The 17,427-nt window shown below is 40.3% G+C and overlaps 1 protein-coding gene across 1 annotated transcript; it reads right to left on the bottom strand.

Annotated features, from left to right (window-relative positions):
- Window positions 1-313: 313 nt before the first annotated feature.
- LOC104503712 (xylulose kinase-like) lies at window positions 314-16,711 on the bottom strand (the record flags this gene model as incomplete). The annotated part of the gene is made up of 9 exons (XM_010154252.1): window positions 16,649-16,711; window positions 15,619-15,701; window positions 14,670-14,739; window positions 13,147-13,227; window positions 11,314-11,400; window positions 10,018-10,146; window positions 8,555-8,620; window positions 6,005-6,077; window positions 314-432 (listed from the first exon to the last, which is right to left on the bottom strand). Coding segments are annotated over exons 1-9 (771 nt in total), but the record flags the coding sequence as incomplete, so codon positions are not given.
- Window positions 16,712-17,427: the final 716 nt, after the last annotated feature.

Here is a 17,427-nt window from a genome sequence, read left to right as displayed (position 1 = left end):
ATGATTCTATGATTCTATGAAGTTTCTTATCACTGGACCATCTATCAAAACTTTTCTCATCATAGCCCAGGGCATGCAAGAATCCAAGGGAATCAATGACGAATGCCACAACAGACACTAGTTAGCAGCTTTCAAAGATGCCTGTTTCTGCTCTGCAATACACCACACGACACCTGCAAATATTAAATCAAGGAGCACAGCTCTGAGGATAAGTGCACAAACACTCGTGCATACTCACAAGTATACTCTTAGAAAGTGCTGTTAGCAGAATTCTCAGCACAAAACTCTACAACTCTTCTAGGCAGGCACATACCAGGACTGAATAGGATGGTACAGGGCATCCTAGTTTCTCCTCTAATCCAGGTGCACAGGCATCAAGGCAAGACACTGACCATACCTTTTCCCAAATCTGCAGCAAGTTCATACCAGAACCTAACAGGCAGATCAAAACAAGAGGCACATATCATTAAACACAAGATAGTACTCTAACAGAAAATTATACCTCATTACAGGCAACAGAAAATTTACAGATGCGTATTTTACATTCAAAGTGCAAGGTTTCAGCTATTTAAGTGTGAAAGATACTGATGATTCAGCCTCTGGATAGCTTTCACCTGTAACAGTAGCAGAAAAGGCTTCTCTGATGCACAATGCACTAGACAATTCAGTTATTCCCAAATTAAAAGCAGAAAGAAGAACATGGATGCCTCCTCATCAACCCCTTCCACCTTAGACGAAGACTTCACTGATGCAGCAATGTCACTTCCAGGTATGTTGTGCTCACCTGAGACCTATAATGACAAAATTCCACCCTGGGTGGTACAGTTCTATACTACTCCTGCCTATGAATATCAAATCAGCATCTAAGTCCATGCTGACTAATCTTCCTCCACATTAATGTTTCCTTCTTCAGGGGCAACAAAATAATAGTTTAGAAGTCCCCCCACAAAAAAGCAAGAAGTCAAATTTTCAAGTGTAGCCTCTATTTTGAGGCTAATTTGGAGATTCCAGCTTTCAGTACCAAAGTCCTGACTTTCAAAACTGAACAGCCCAACCGAAATCTGCAGCACCTGCAAGCGTGCAACACCTCTAAGTCTAGATTCTGTGAGTTGAATTAGGGATTGTGAGTTGAATTAGGGATTGCAAAAGCCTAGATAACTGATTTGGCCACCTATTTCCACACCAGGACCGTCCCTAGATCTGAGGAAGAGCTGTGCATTTTTGGTTTCATTCCTCACTATTACATTTGCATTGCCCTGGCTTATGAAGTTAATTGAAGTTGGTTAGTGGCCGAATCTACATAACATACTCAGCACTCCACATCCCTTGCTTATATTTCTAAGATGCCTCTAATTGCATATTTCATTAGATGTAAAAATCTGGATGTGTTTTTAGTTAGTACTGTTCAGGGATTTAGTAGTCCTATTCTAGATTAACAACATTTTAATTTCAAAGACTGCTTAGCCCACAAGTTATCTAATTCAATCACAGCCACATTCTCAGCTGAGCACAGTGGAAAACCTGAAATTTACTTCAATTCAATAAATCTTTAAACTTTTTAAAACACAAAGACAGTGAAGTTGACCCCACATGCTGTGTCTGTAGAATAACACTGTGGCGCTGGGACACTGAGGAAGAGAAGGGATGCAACCCACATCTCAGCCAGCACATCACAAGGCCCTAGCAGGGCTCTTAGTCTGAAGAAAGGCACACGCTTGCAACACACTGGTTACCCATGCACAAATGAGCCCACCCAATCAATTTCCAGCAGCCTTTTTCACATAGGCCTAATAATTACTTTAATAACATTTATAAAGTATCTCTCCACACAGTCCATTCCTAATGACCATCAACAATGTCTGGACCTAGTGCTTCTTCACACAGTGTTGTCAACAGCAAGTGTTGCACACTCCAGCTGAGACCCACTGGAGTGGGTTATCCCAGCTGAACAGTAGGATATTTGGATTATACTTAATAACATATAAAATAAAAGCATTAAATATAATCAATCCCATTTCCAGCAAATTAAACACACTCAACAAATCACGCATTGGTTTATTTGGCCCATGGTCCAATGGCAGGAATCTGACAGAGCAGGAAGCGCAACATGCCTCCCACAGGCAAAAGGCGCGTGTCTCTTTTCTGCTGTCAAAATCACTACCACCCACAGAAAATGAAACACGGCAAGATTTACTCCAGCTTCTCTCAATTCTCTAGGTGAGAAAACTCTTAATCTATCCATCTCCTTCTTCCAGTGTAAAGTGAGTCCGGCATCACCATCTGCACTTCCTGGGACAGAGGATGTGAGCAGCCTCATCCCAAGCTCTTGGGCATAACAAGGTTTCTATGTAGAAATATGTGATTCTATAAATTTTCCCAGAAAAGTCTATAATTTAAAAAGCCAAGAACCCCTTAGCTAAATTGAGTTATGCAGTGAGAAACAGAATCTTTAAATAGAAATTTTACTAGAGAAAGGTTGGTTATTGCCTATGGTTTTTCCCCTCACGGGGAAACATTTAACCAGTACCATCTAATGCAATTTTGCAAGACAAAAGGACAACCTCCAATCTTTTCTGCATAGAACAGGAAAAATACTAACCTTATGACTGAAAAAGTCTAAGTTTATATATTATACAGAAATAACACTTCAGTTTATTGACTGGTAGGTATAGTTGCACAAAGACTTTAATATGCCCGAGAAAAGAAAGATGAGCTAATATGCCCAAGAAAAGAAAGATGAGCTAATTTACCCCACCCTCAGAAACTCATTTAAAAGATGTGAAACAACTATTTTACAAGAACTATTAATTTTTTTGGCCTGGATTCATCCTATCCAACTGTGGGCACTTGCATGAGAATCTCTAGTCAGTAGAAAATAATAAACACAGCCGAATGCTCCCTGGAACCACTTCTCTTTCTTCTCTGATTACACGGGGAGTGATGCACAGTGGGTTCCAAATTCAAGCACCTCTGGTCATGATCTATGCTGCTCTTAGAAATAAAAGTTAGTAAAAATGGCTTATGCATACTGTTAGAAATTTTGCATATAAAATAAGTAATAATCTGAGAACTAAGGGGGCGGGGAGGTGTGGAATCAAAGGCAATCATAGAATGGTTAGGGTTGGAGGGGACCTTAAAGATCATCTAGTTCCAACTCCCCTGCCACGGGCATCCTTTGACTTGTCACTCTAAATGGACACCCCCATCAGCAATGGTCAACAGCCAAGGCCACGGTCCAGTACAGACTGAGGAAAGGGTCAACACAGATGAACAGGATTCAGTACCTCACTGCAAAAGCATCACTGACAGCATAAAATGACCAGGAGCACAATCAGGACTTGGTAACATTTATTACATATACAAAAGTATAAGTGCTGCAACACTGAGGGAGGGATGGACCCAATTTCACTACAAAAAACAAATGAGGCAGATTACCTGGTTTTACTAATCAAACTAAAGCTCAATATTTGCATATATTTATAAACAGTTGAGTGCATCTATATTACAGCACTCTGGATTGCCTTTTCAGGGACATAAAATCTATAGCAATGTAACTCTGCTGACACCACACAAGCTGCATGAGGAGTAAATTCAGCCCACCATGCTTCCTTCTGAAAAGGCTTCAGTTCAAAGCATCCTTGTTTGATAGAATAACAAAAACAAGTATGCCAGGCTATGATTTGCCTAAGGCTCTCAGAAAAGCATTTCAAAAGATAAAGTTTCTCTAGGTTAAGAGCTGAATAGCTGTTCTTTAAGGTGTCTTCTAAAAGAAACAATGCCTCAAGTGTTCAAGTTGTTTAGGTCCTAAATGTATCTTACTTTTAACAGCTGCACAATATAAATGAAAAACATTCTTCACTCCACCAGAATGTAATTTGATTTTTTTTTAAATCAATCACTCAGGGTGCTCAGCCATTCACAAGGAGTGACTTAAACCTGTCAAGATTGGACCTTTAAAAAAAAAATAATCCTGAAACTGAATAGCACATATCCTACAATAACCGGCAAATTTAAAGAGATAAGTTATTGTGCAGAGCTAAACAATTTGACGGGGTCTTTTAAAGATGAAATGACCTGATATTAAACCTACAGAAATGAAGAATAGGTCTATTATCTGAACATTATTTTGAGAGACGCATTTTACGGGTGCAATGCAAAAGATCAAGTGAATTGCAAGAAATCGTAAATGACAACAAGTTTTTCAGCTGGATCCAAATAACTGCTGCATACATTATAATTATATTTTATTACTGGAATTAGAATTCTCTCTCATTAAGTTAACAGAAGCAAAGGAACGAACAAGACACAACATAGCTTACAGTGCCGAAAAATCTCGTCTTGTGAAGAGAACTGTAACATCCTGCTTAGTTCTCTTATCTTTTTTCACACAAAGATTTAATAATCTTACATGCTCTGAACAGTAGATAACATTTATTCAAGTTCCATAAATATCCAGAGGTGTAACCAAACAGGCTTTCCTAGAGCTGTTTGAAAAATGCAATACATATTCTAAGAAATTTTTCCAATTAAGCAAATTTTCACTTTCTTTAGCTTAAAGTGTTTCGGTTTTCAACCCAACACAGATATTTTCAAGTTCCAAAATTGAAGCAGCATGGTTTTCCCCAACTTGCTTCCAATTACAAGAGGCAAATGTAACCACCCAAAAAAAAAAAAATCCCCAACACCAATATTTCTTTTTTTTAATGCTTATATTTTTAAACATTTGAATCAAAATTAAGACTTTGCTCTCATTGAAACATAAAAGATCAACCTATTTCTTTATCAGAAATAGTAATTTGAAGGTCTCTCTTTGAAATGCAGTACATGGAGTTAGTTCTTTGGGGTGTTGGGTGGCTGAAGTGCTCAGTATTTAGGCCTACTGAGGAGTAAAGTGCATATCTCCAAAGAGGTATTGTTGTCAATAATACATTAAAAAAATAAAATTTAGCTGTGAAAATACATGGCTAACAGAACAGGACTAGAAGATAGATGTAATAATCTCACAACTGCTGCAAAATAAGCATGGATTGTTTTGTGATTTTTGAGGTCTCAACTATAACTGGGAGGTCTGATATTTAATAAGTTGTCCATTAGCTAAAATTGAGGTGTCTTGCCTTTTCCTATGAACGCTGATGGAACAACGAAGGAGAAAAAATGAGTTGGTCTTAACATGTGTGGACTATGGCTCTATAATGCAAAATTTCCTTAGAGAGCCTTGTTATCTAACCTTTCAGCTCCAAAATATATCTTCGCTTAGTTTCAGAGGAATCAAAAACGCTATTTAGAAATAACAGCACAGCTCCCAGGAAAATGGTTTCCTTTGTAATTGCCATTTAAAATTGCCATTTAAAAGCTGGATAACGGAGATAACACTCAACAGAAGAGAGCGCCCTGTCACTTTTTTGTCTTTGATATAACGAATAGAGAGATATGGAAGGGGTTTTGGGGTTTTTTTTAAGTGAGTTCAGGATTTTTTTGCTTGGTTTATGATTTTTTTCTCTGGTTCATTTTGAAAAGATATTTCTATTGCAGATCCATCCTCCACTTAGGTGGGGGGAAAAATAATCACTCTATACATCTTGTTCACATCCTGTGCAACTCAAGAGCTAAACCAGCCAAAATGAAGAACAAATATCAGAACTATGAAATCTAGCTTAAAAATCCACTTTTTTGGTCATGCTCTTAAATAGATATTTCAACTTTCCTTTGTACATTATAAAGTAAAGAAAAAAAAAGCACAATTTCATTTAAGAATATTTTCTGTGGACCCATTTTGTAGAAATGGGAATCATAGTATGACAGGGCTATACAAGCACAGCTGACAGCACTATCGAGAATAGCACCAAATTGAAAGGAGTAACTTAGCTTAAAATCTCATACACTTGTCATTAATTAAACACTGAAAATAAATGGAAGTGACCTTGTCCACCTTTTACATAAGATGGGGATGGAAAGGAATATTTCCTTGTTGAATTGTTACTACAAGAAAAGCCAACACACTTACCATCACTGTAATCGATGGGCGCGTAAGCTCCTCGGAAAAGGGAAGCTGCAAAACTACTAACCAAAGAGATTCTCTGAAAGAAAAGGCGTGAGATAGTGAGTCCCATCAGTATTCACTTCAAAGAAAGCAAACAATTAAGCAATTGGAAGCAGCAAATGTTAATAGATGCTTAATGTTAGGCACAGAAAGTACATGAAAATACACCTAGAAGGAGTATTCAGTTCTATCTTACTGCCTAAGTAATACTGCAGATGCCAATCTAAAAGTAACCCCATGACACAAGTTGTTGAACATTCTGAAACATGTAAAATACACCTAGTATATTAGCATACTCTATGTTATCATGAATTAATTCATAACTTCGGTGTATCACAGAACCTTATTTCAAGGAAGAACACTTACTAAGGAGAAAAAAAAACCCACACAAAACAACAACCCACCTGTATGTTGACAACAGAGGAAACGCCCAGAAACCATGTAGTGGGCAACCCAGAGCACAAGTCTGTAAGCTTTTTAGCCACTCTGGCAAGGCTCTGCTAGCACCTTCATATGAACTCTTACCTTCCTCCCAGCTGAGATCCCAGACCTCCCAAGAGCTGGTAATAATCAGCTTTGAACTGAACCACAACCTGCAGCTCTGCCTCAGGGTGTGTTCCAACAATGTATTAAATGCAGCTGTAGGGCTTCTAATACTGGCCCAAAAATGCCCTGGCCACAGGGCACAATGCACTGATCCAACACAAACTTGCTTCCACTTCAAATCTCCTACAGAAACTACCAAGTTATCCAGGTGCCGCCAAGCTTTCTGCAGGATCAAGTATTATCTGTTCCCAAGAAGCTGGAATAAAAGCTGAGAAATTCCTTATTGTGTGCTCTGACTAATTCAGAAGAAATATGATTGTCACCCAGTAACTAATCAGAATCAAACCTCTGCTGGTGGACTGAGCCAGCAGTGACAGGTTTTTTATTAATGATCACAAAACCACTGCTTCACAGAGCATTCAAAGACGGACTATAGCCCGAGCTCTAAGGAGTGGTTACAATGGCCAGGAAACTTAATGATGCACTTGCTCTTCATGCGTCTCTCCCCAAGAATATACCGCATTGTGCTTCGATAACGAAGGCCTACCTTCTGGGGTGCCCCAGTGGGCACTAGCTGCCTGGAATGGAAGGAAAAGGATGAAGTTAAACTGTGAGTCAGCCAGCATAGCAAGCTGACCTAGAGAAGGGAAAACATCCACCTTCCACATGTCATTGAGACTGCCAAGCTGCTAAGTGCTTCTTGGAATCATAGAATCACAGAATGGTTTGAGTTGGAAGGGACCTTAAAGACCATCTAGTTCCAACCCCCCTGCCATGGGCAGGGACACCTTCCACTAGACCAGGTTGCTCCCAGCCTCATCCAGCCTGGCCTAGAGGTCCCCTAGAGCAACTCTGGCACAGAGATAATTTGTCCTTGACTGCAACATCTTGCATATCCTTTATTGCTAAAAGGGGCCATCAATGAAACCAGCCCCCAAAGTCTGAGCTTGGTCTACTACTTCTCAGTTCCACAGATCCACTTCCTCTCCACTACTGCATTTCCCTCCAAATCTAGTCTAAGCTTATGATCAGACTGTACTTGTGTTGTTTCATGCCATCGCTTACAAGCATAAAGGCTAAAGAACATGTACTTAGAAAGAAAATATGGGGAGATAAAAGAAAAAGAAGCATTGTCCCACAAAATACAGAGTCAACTTTGCAACTCAATTCCCCATGAAGTCCCCAAGGGGTCAGATTTTCAAAACCACAAAAAAAAAATATGATCAATACTATCAAGAACTGCCTTAATACAAAAACACAAGCAGCTTGACTTCACTGAGCTGGATGTTTGGCATATTCTAATCACAGGACAGGAGTCCTTCCCTCACTGACGTCGTATTTGCATGGAGTTTTCACCTTGCCTCAAACCACAGCATTTCAGTCACAGCTAGATGCAGGCTCAAACTGAAGCAATAATAGAATTCCAAGCTGATTTCTGAAAACTAAAAATCAGAAGGAAACCAACTACACAATGCAATTCATTTGCAGTAATGGAATCTAAGTAGCTCCTCAAGGGAAAAACTATGAAAAAAAAAGTCTAGAATGGATGGCAGATTTTTCCTATGCACACCCGCAAGAACGCCAACTTTGTACGGCAGAGCAGTCGCCTCTCTGCATGCCAACGGCCAGTTCGAAGGGTGAAAATTTCAACTGCGTGCTTAATCACCCGCTTGTGTTCAAACTGTACAAACCATTTATTACCACCCAAATTAAAGTCTGGTTTTTAAAACTTCCTCCACAAAGGTGAGATCCAACGGAGCCTGCTGTGTTAATGCTCGATCTTTATCTGCCCAATGACTAATGGCTTAACAAAACCAAAAATAAAATAATCACATTTTCAATCCTAATCTTAAAACCAAACACAAGAATCAAAATACTCTTTAGCAAAGAAGTTGGACATCCCCACAAAATTAATTTAAAAATATTTTTAACTATGTTTTCCAATAAGTGTATTGAAGATGAGCCAACCTCAGTTTGCACGTAGACCTCAGGATTCTGGCTGTAAATCTTTGCTATCTGGTTTCCTGTAAAACGCTGAGAAAGAAATGCAAATGCTTAGAAACACAAACCCTAAATGGAGTCAATAATCATTAACTCTGTGTAATGAGTTCAGTACATTGCACTTTGGATATTTAATTTGCCTGATGCATGATGAAAGTCAGTGCACAGCAGGCAATCTGCACTAAACAGGCGATAACACATAGTCTCATTATGAGAATTTTGCTCACCTTTTGAAAAAAAAAAGCATGTGAAAAAGCATTACTATCCATAATTTACATTTCAGAAATGACAGTTCAATGGAATGAATCACATTTATCCTGTGCACAGGAACCAGCACAATTCAAATGCTGCCTTCAAATCCTTGAAAAGGTTTAGGCAACCCAACCTATGTACCTCTCTGAGGCAGGTGAACTGGGAGCAAAGCAGGAAGTTTCAGACTCAAAGCAGCAGCTCCAGCACAGGCTAATAATAGTTGTAAGAATCATTATTTTTCACCCGTGTACTATATCAAATTACAAAATACTTCTAACACGGGAACCTGAACCTTTAGCAAGTTAAAAATAAACAGTCACTGGTATGCAAAGTCTGACTTCGACATTGGCCGTACACCTGGCATGACGATTCACAAAAAGAATCAGTAATTTGGAAGGTTAAAGCATTATTCTGTTGAACCAACAGTAAGAATAGCCAGGTGCTGAGATGCCTGGAAGGCAGACCTGCTCCCACTCCATAACTCATTGTCACAGTTACCAGAGAGAGAAGAGGCAGGAAGAGGAGAGAAGTGACAGGACTCTAATAGCGTCCCAAACTTCTAAAATTCACTTCAGTCCTTGTTAGCCTTCAGGGAACATTAAAAGGCCAATACTTCCATTTCAGAAGTAACCTAGAGCAATGATCCACAAACAAGGGGGTCATAACCCCAGGTAAACCTGTAACACAAACTGCACTGACACCTCAATGTGGCTGCACAGGAGCTCCCAGGGGAGAACCAGGCCCTGAGACTGTAGGCATGGCCACCAAACTCTGTATTTCAGAACCACTGGCCAAACGCAACAGCTCACCCCAGCAGCTTACTGCACCAAAATTTCTAATGTTTGAATCATAGAATCATAGAATGATTTGGGTTGGAAGGGACCTTAAAGATCATCCAGTTCCAACCCCCCTGCCATGGGCAGGGACACCTTGCACTAGACCAGGTTGCTCCCAGCCACATCCAGCCTGGCCTTGTTTAATGTTTTGCCTAATTTCACTTTAAAATTTCCACATCTTTCTTTGTGAGACTACTGCAAAGCACAGTATCGTTGGAGTTTCTTCAAAAAATTCTCTTTTTCATACTTAATGGCTGCCAGTCACCTGCTGTGGTACCAGCGTAACAGCAGAATTGATTCTGTCAGCAGGCTGCTGAGGACTTTTCTCCTGTTGCTCCTCACCTCATAGGCTCGAGAACCAGTGATACTCGCTAGGTGCTGGGCTCCCCCCACGGCTTTCTCCAGAGTGCTGCACTGGGAAGCTGTGCTAGAATCCATCCAGATGGGGCTGTTACTGACCGAAAAACAAGCCTGCAACAAACAATATCCTTTATTAGCAAGTCTGATCTCTAAGAAGTCCCTGCTAGACTAGTAGCAATATTGCAGACCTAGGAATCAGCTGACCAGTTCTCTGACATGCCTTCTGGCCTCCTCTCGATAGTTACAGGAAAGCGGATGTTGGGCAGTGGTCAAAAGCCCAACCCAAACTTCACATCAGAGGGAAGCAACAGGCTTTTCCTGCTGCTTCTTGACATCAACTGCACCGCGATGTGTACTTCACGTACCACACAACACGATGCCTCAAGTACACTAAAGCCCTGGGCCCTGTGGTGCAAGGTTAGCCCCACTTCTTAGAAGTCCTCTCTAACAATCAGATTATCTTTGTGCAGCTCTACTAACAGATTTCTCTTTAATGACTGGCAAAACCATTTGGAAATGCAACTGAGACTTAGTACATCGCCAGAGAGCATTTTAACTCCATTTCCCTGAGTTTTGCACAGATGAGATATTACCAAAATTAATCATTGAATAGATCTGTCACACAAATGTCTCCCTTTCAACATAAACTGTACTTTCTGATCTTGAAGTAACGAAGGTAAGGGTCTTCAAGAGGAAGCTGATTCCTCCCTTTCTTTTATTTAAAAAGTTTGTCAAATCTATGTCCAAAACTTGCCAACCACACACACACAGAATAGGCTGAGGTTCAACAATGTACTTGTTAGGAGTTTGTGTCCACACAGCATTACACTTCCATCCTTTCAGAGTTAAGTGTAAACTGGCATTTTTTAAAAATATTTTCCAAAGAAATCACAAGGACTGCAAGTAAATTCATGTAAAATAGTATTTTTCACCACAATTTCTTACTAATACAAGTATTAAAAAATCCACAAACCTAAAATATTTACAGGTTGTTTACAAAAATATTACATTTCTTGAAAGAACAAACCAGCTGTTACTCTGACACAGAAAGATTCTGGGATGCCCACTGGCAGCTCTAAGCTTTTAAAGCAATATATACCACCACTCAGGAGAACAGGAAATGTCAAGAGCCCTGGAGCTGAAGGAATAACCACTGCATTTCACTTTATGCTGTAGGGAGCCAAACAAAAGGAAAGGTTTGCAAGGAGAAAAGCAACATGTAAGGATCAAAAAAAGGACAGTGTGGTTCTCCCACCAAAGCTCTTTTATGCACCTCACCTTTAGTGACTGATGTAAAGGCAGTTCGGGTGACACATTCTTTAAAATTTGGATGCTTCCTTTTTTCCAGTACACACTCCCATGTTGCTGTGGAAAGTACAGAAACAGAAGTTGGACATGCCCTCCCAAGCCACCAAGTTCATATCCTCATCTGAATTTCAAACTCTAAGGGACAGAGAAATCTCCAAACTAGGAAAGAGACCTTTTCAAATCAGTGCCTCACCAAAAGACTCTTCAAGACTGAGCAAAGCATCTACTAAACCAGAAACTGTAGGAGCCAAGAGACAATGCTGATTTTGAACTACAGCAACTTCTAGTGGGAACTATCATTATACTGCTAATCCATGGCATTAGATACTCTGTGAGGACTCTCTGAGCTGTAGCCAGTGCTCCACAGTGAAGACTCTTAGTTCTGTTACAGCACAGTCCCCAGATTCTTCATTTACATGCCCAGTCACCACTAACAGACTGCATAATATTGAGAAGGTTATTTAAGTTCCATCTCTCAGGCAGCTTCCTCAAGGTAGGCATCTCTAATTATGCACCCGTAAGACACCCCACGAAAACTGCAAAGCACCATCCAGTGACCCACTAATAATTCTGACGACACCAATTGCACACAGAATCCTCTGGGCACAGAGTACTTGACCACAGGGCCATCCAGATTGTATTTCATATCTCTGCCAGTTCTGCAGACAATGGAGATGAAGTCTGTCCCTTCTTTGAGACAAACACTGGCACATCAGTGCACCCCCACAGTGATCTGCAGCATAAAGACAAGGTTCTTCAAAGAGAAGGGGGAGAGAGACAGTGTGGGTTGGAAGGGGGTAACTAAATAAAATCCATTCTACCTGAAGGAATCTGGATGTAGGACTAAGTTGACACCCCCCATTTGCTGGAGGATGGGTGAAATAAAGGAATACAGGCAATCTGGAAAAGCACTTCCTTTTTTCACTTGAGCAAGCTGTGGTTACTTGGCAGTCCCTAACTTCCGTTCCACTGAAGAATTCGTAAGAGCGCCTTGATAGCGGCTATGATTTTCAGACACTTTGCTCAGACTTTCAACTGAAGTCAATGAAACATGGAGATCAAAGCAAGAGGTTTGATTAATTAGTCCCAGATACATCAAGATGAATAACCTCAACCTCATGCATCAGGATTAGCTATCACCTTGGCGCTGTCCTCGCTCTGAACATCATCTGAGAAAGTTATAAGAGACTTTGTTCTGTCACCAGAGTACCAGGAGACTGGCTAACTGACTAAATGTCAGGATGGGCTTTATGGATCTCAGAAAAAAGGCATTATGCACTACAGGCTAAATCACAGCAGCATCTTTGCCATTTCTGCATCAAAGACTATGATAATTTGGTTTTGTTGTTCGCGGGCAGATCTCTATCCTAGCCAACAAGAACTGTGCTCAACAGGATGTTACTATGCCTTTAGCAAACTGTGCTCCTCACTATTTTTTCTACCCCATTTCCACATACACCCAGATTTCTGGGTTCACCCAGAAATTCAAGATGACCCCAGTCACTTCAGAATCTGTATGTACAAAGAATTTCAGCAACAGAAAGCAAAAAGTTAGGCACTATACTGATCTAAACAACTGTGCTGTAAAGCTCATCCTCCACTCCCACTGCCTTCTAATAACTGCTCTAAGTGCTTCAGGTTTTAAGTGGAATGTGTCATTTAATGGTTGCTTATATGATGCTTTGGTCTTACTTGATGTCATTATGGTCGTCTGTAATCCAATTATTTAAATGAAATTTATCACTATACCTTACACTCCATTGAAGAAATAGAGTAAGACTGATTTTTCCTTTATAAACTAACCTGGCCAGCACCAGACAAAGCTCTGACTTGAGAGAAGTTAAAGCCTGAAGACTTCATCTTTTCCAAAATCATATCCAGAGCCTAAAAGAACAAACAGAATCAAGAATGACTGTAACGAGCTATCAAATTATGCATACTCACAATCTCTGGAATTAAACAGTAAATTCATGTCATCACTGATAAGAGTTCATTGGCAGATAATGAAAAATTAGCTAATGACTATGGACTTCTCAAGAAGCTGCATAAATTAATTTACTAAGTAAGAGTCCATAAAAGAAAAGTTGAATCACACATGGAAAAAACAAGATCTTTAAACAAGCTGAATCACAAAGATCCATTCTTTGAAACCTAAATAAGAGGCAAGAGTTTAAGATTTCCAATTCATTAAAAAGCCATTTTTAAGTGTGCCAGACAAAAAGCAGGATTATCTTTTCCAGTTCTTACTCTTGGAAATCTACGAAATCTTAATGGGGTGCACCCTACACAGCACCCTACCAGATGTTAGATATCTTCAATACCACTGAACCTGACCCCAGTGTCTGCTGACAACTCAGGGTCTCTTTAATATAAGGCTAATTCAAGTGAATTTTAGCACTTTAAGCATCTAGGTTAATTTTGTTCTTGCCACATCTTACTGAAGTTTAAAAGAAAAAAATTAATCTATCCTTACCTAGTCTCATTCAGATCAGCATTTCCCAGACTATCCTGACAAATGGACCACTGCAGGACTTCAGATTTTCCCAAGAAACATCATATAACTCTATCATCATATTATTAATTTAATAATTACAACTGTTCCTTTTCATTATGGTTCAAAAGACCAACTGCAACCAAACATACCAAACCTTTGTAAACTACTGTGGATCAATAGCTGGCGGTTCTGTGACCTTTCAAACATCTTAACTATTCAAATGACAGTAGTAAGACAAATCTACATACTACCATGTGTGAGCACAAGTTGCAGAATCTGCTCAGAAGTAAGGAAGGCCTTCTTTTAAAATAGAAAAGAACGCTGCATTTCAAAATAAACACAAGTCAAAGTGACTGGGAATCACCAAATAAATTGCTCTTTAACCACTTACCATTTGAGACATCACTTGGAAGTAAAGCTTATTCAAAAAAAAAACAGTGCAAGGAACCTGAATGCTACAAAAACACAGATTTAAGCCAGGCAAAGCAACAGCTGCCCCTTTTGGTGTATGAAACGAGAAGATGAGGAAAAAAAGAATAGTCTTTTTTCAAATGAGGGGAAGTCAGGAAAGGATTAACCACACGTACAATGCTGTAATAGTAGAGAGCAAATAAACAAACAAGAAACACCCCCAAAATCTTAGCAACTTCCACCGTGTTTGTGGAGAACATTCATATTTGCGTAACAGAGACACCGAGTAACACTTAAAAGAAACGTAATACAAGCAAAGGGACTATGTTGGTTTGAATAACGAGCTTCACTATTGCTTGGAATACATTTCTGTTTCAATAACAGCAAGGAAGAAGTTGGACTATATAAAGCTTGTTCATACCTTGACCCACATTAGCACAGGAGAAGTCACTGTCAGTCTGTCACTGTGAATATAGACTCCACCTTGAGTCCTACAGAAAAATGGCATTTTCTCTTGGTAAATTAAGCAATTTTTCCCCACCAAGCAAAGTTCTTCAAGTTCATTAATAACCCAAGTTTGCAACGCTTTTATGTTAATGGCAAGGATACGACCAGTGTTTGAAACCTGAAAAAGTAAAATCCAGCTCCTAAGATATCTGACCCAATTGCAAAGCAAGTAATTTGCAAGGAAATGCTCTAATCCTGAAGTGAGATCTGTGATAGACTCCAATGCTGATACTGCTTATTGCCTACATGGAATCCATAGTTATTTCTAACTTTCCTAACAGTCACACTCGGTGGCTTGAATCTAGAAGACTAAATCAAATTTTTGCTGTTAAACTGTCAAGTAAATAGATGTACTTCATTGAAATTTGCTACCAAGGAGGAAGACATTTGTTAAGGCTAGTCTATTAACTGAAGTAAACAAATACTGTCATCCTACATCCTACTGTGAGATTTGGAGCCACTGAACTTGTCTCCAAATGCCTTTCAGAAGTTCCTCTCATACAATTTACTTGCTGTTATCACAGCATTCCACCCTGACACAAAGGCAGTGTTTACCTCTAGTTCCCAAAAGAAACAGTCACATCCACAAGGCTGAAGTCCCAAAAGAAAATCATTTGGTTTATTTATACATAACACTTAGGGGTAGATTTGTTTGCTTACTTCCTGTTGTGAGTTCTTGCCATATTTACATACCAAGGAAGGCAAGAGCATATACTACCCTTGCTAAGTATGAAACATGAACATGGCATGAACTGTTCTATGCCCCCACACATATCACTGAGACTAAATAAGCCAACAGCCTTCCCACCCCAATCCCCAAAGTGCTAAATTATATTATCCAAGTAAAATATAAAAAGTCTTACTTAAATTCTGGAAGGTCCTTATCAAAACGAACATTATCCTCATAAATGACTCTCAGCTGTTCATCAATAGCAATGACTTTCAGCTAAAAGATACAAAACAGTATGTTAACAAAAACTAACAATAATTAAATAGCCCTGATAACTCATAATAATTCAGTTCTCACAGACAAAATGGGAAAGATTACCACCTCAATCCATACAGCTCACTGAAAGTAAGAGCACAATTTTACATGAAACAAGTTATTATGTGAATTTGCAGCCTGTCATCTATTCAGCAACATGTGTATTTGCTTGCTTGCATTCCCCCCTGCAAGACTGAGATGCAAACATATGCTAAAAACATAAAAATAAATTACCATCTTCATAGCTTGCATCATGGTAGCCATTTTTTTAAATTCCTCCAAAGAATACAGTATCTTAAAGACGCTGTATATTGGGGTTTTTTAACCCTCTCCATTTTTTTTTTTCCCTATTTTACCGAGGGATACCTTGAGGACCTTCCCTGCCCCCCAGATAGTGAGTAAACCAAACTCAACCAGCCTGGCAAAGCTCAGTGGGCATTATACAAATGTATCCTGAGCTGCAACATATGGAAACCAACATCCCAAATGGGTAACTCCATAAAGCTGTGCTTTCTTGTAATCACAAACCAGAAGAGTACCACCAACTTTCCTCCCCTGTCTTCACTCAAGTTTACCTAGTACAGAAGAACATTAACAGCCTAGAAGAAAAGTGAGAATGTAGCTCACATTCCCACATATTTCAACAAGGGAGAGAGTACAAACTGCTGTGAAAGCAACAAACAAAACCTACAAAGACTAAGTCATCTCAAAGAGTTGCATTCAAACAACAAGGCCATCCCCATTTCGGAGTATCTTACTTCAATTTTAGCCATACTAATGTAGGGCCATGGTTTAAGCTGGTGCCCTGCACTAGCTTAAAATTGGCTCTGATGCACTGCAGCTTAATTGGCTTTCCGCTTGCAGCATGTTCCCTTAGAAAAACACTCCATCGACCTCCTATGGCTAACCTGGATGTGTCCTTCCAAACTCCCAAACTTCAGCACAGCCACAATGAAGTTATTTCTGCTCATATTGGTGAAATATATCCAGGCCTATGCACAACCTGGGCAGGATTTCTATTTGCAGCGTGATAATATCCAATTATGTCAACAAATCCAAATTTCAAGCAGCAATCTCTGCATCCAGCTACCTCAATCCTACAACTCTTGACTCACAGGAGGACACCAGGTAAGCTGGATTTGGTGCAAATCACAGCTCCCAGCCCGCCTGGTGCTGCTGGCAGAGGGGTGTCCATGCCGCCTGCGTGCAGATAACAGCCACAGCACCCCGCTCCGGGATTAAAAGCATCCCATTGCAGGATGGAGAAGCAGGACACGTTAGGACACGCAGCCTACAGCTTCAGACAAGAGGTGGAGAGAAACAGCAAGGCTTCTGCAGCAAAAAGGGAAAAGGATGTATTTATGCAGGCGAAGGGAAGGAGGCATGAGAACAGCCGGGCACATGCAGTGCCTGCGGCCCTCCGAACACACCAAGTGCAGGGATTATTTTGTACCGGCTGAGGCAGGGGCATTATTTTGTACCGGCTGAGGCAGGGGCATTATTTTGTGTCTGCTCAGGAAGGCTGCTGGCAGAGGACTCCTCAGCACGGAGTGCAGCGCCCAGCCCGGCCCTGCTGCAAATGAGGAAACCCGGCAAGGCAGAACTGTCGCGGGGGGAGAAAAAGCGGCGAGGCAAGCTGCTGGAGAGGAGGCAGGCCCGTTCCCCTTGCGCGCTGCGGCAGGTCAGT

The sequence above is a fragment of the Eurypyga helias genome, unplaced genomic scaffold, assembly GCF_000690775.1.
Source record: "Eurypyga helias isolate BGI_N326 unplaced genomic scaffold, ASM69077v1 scaffold46026, whole genome shotgun sequence".
NCBI lineage: Eukaryota > Metazoa > Chordata > Aves > Eurypygiformes > Eurypygidae > Eurypyga > Eurypyga helias.
This window is presented reverse-complemented; position numbering and strand designations above follow the sequence as displayed.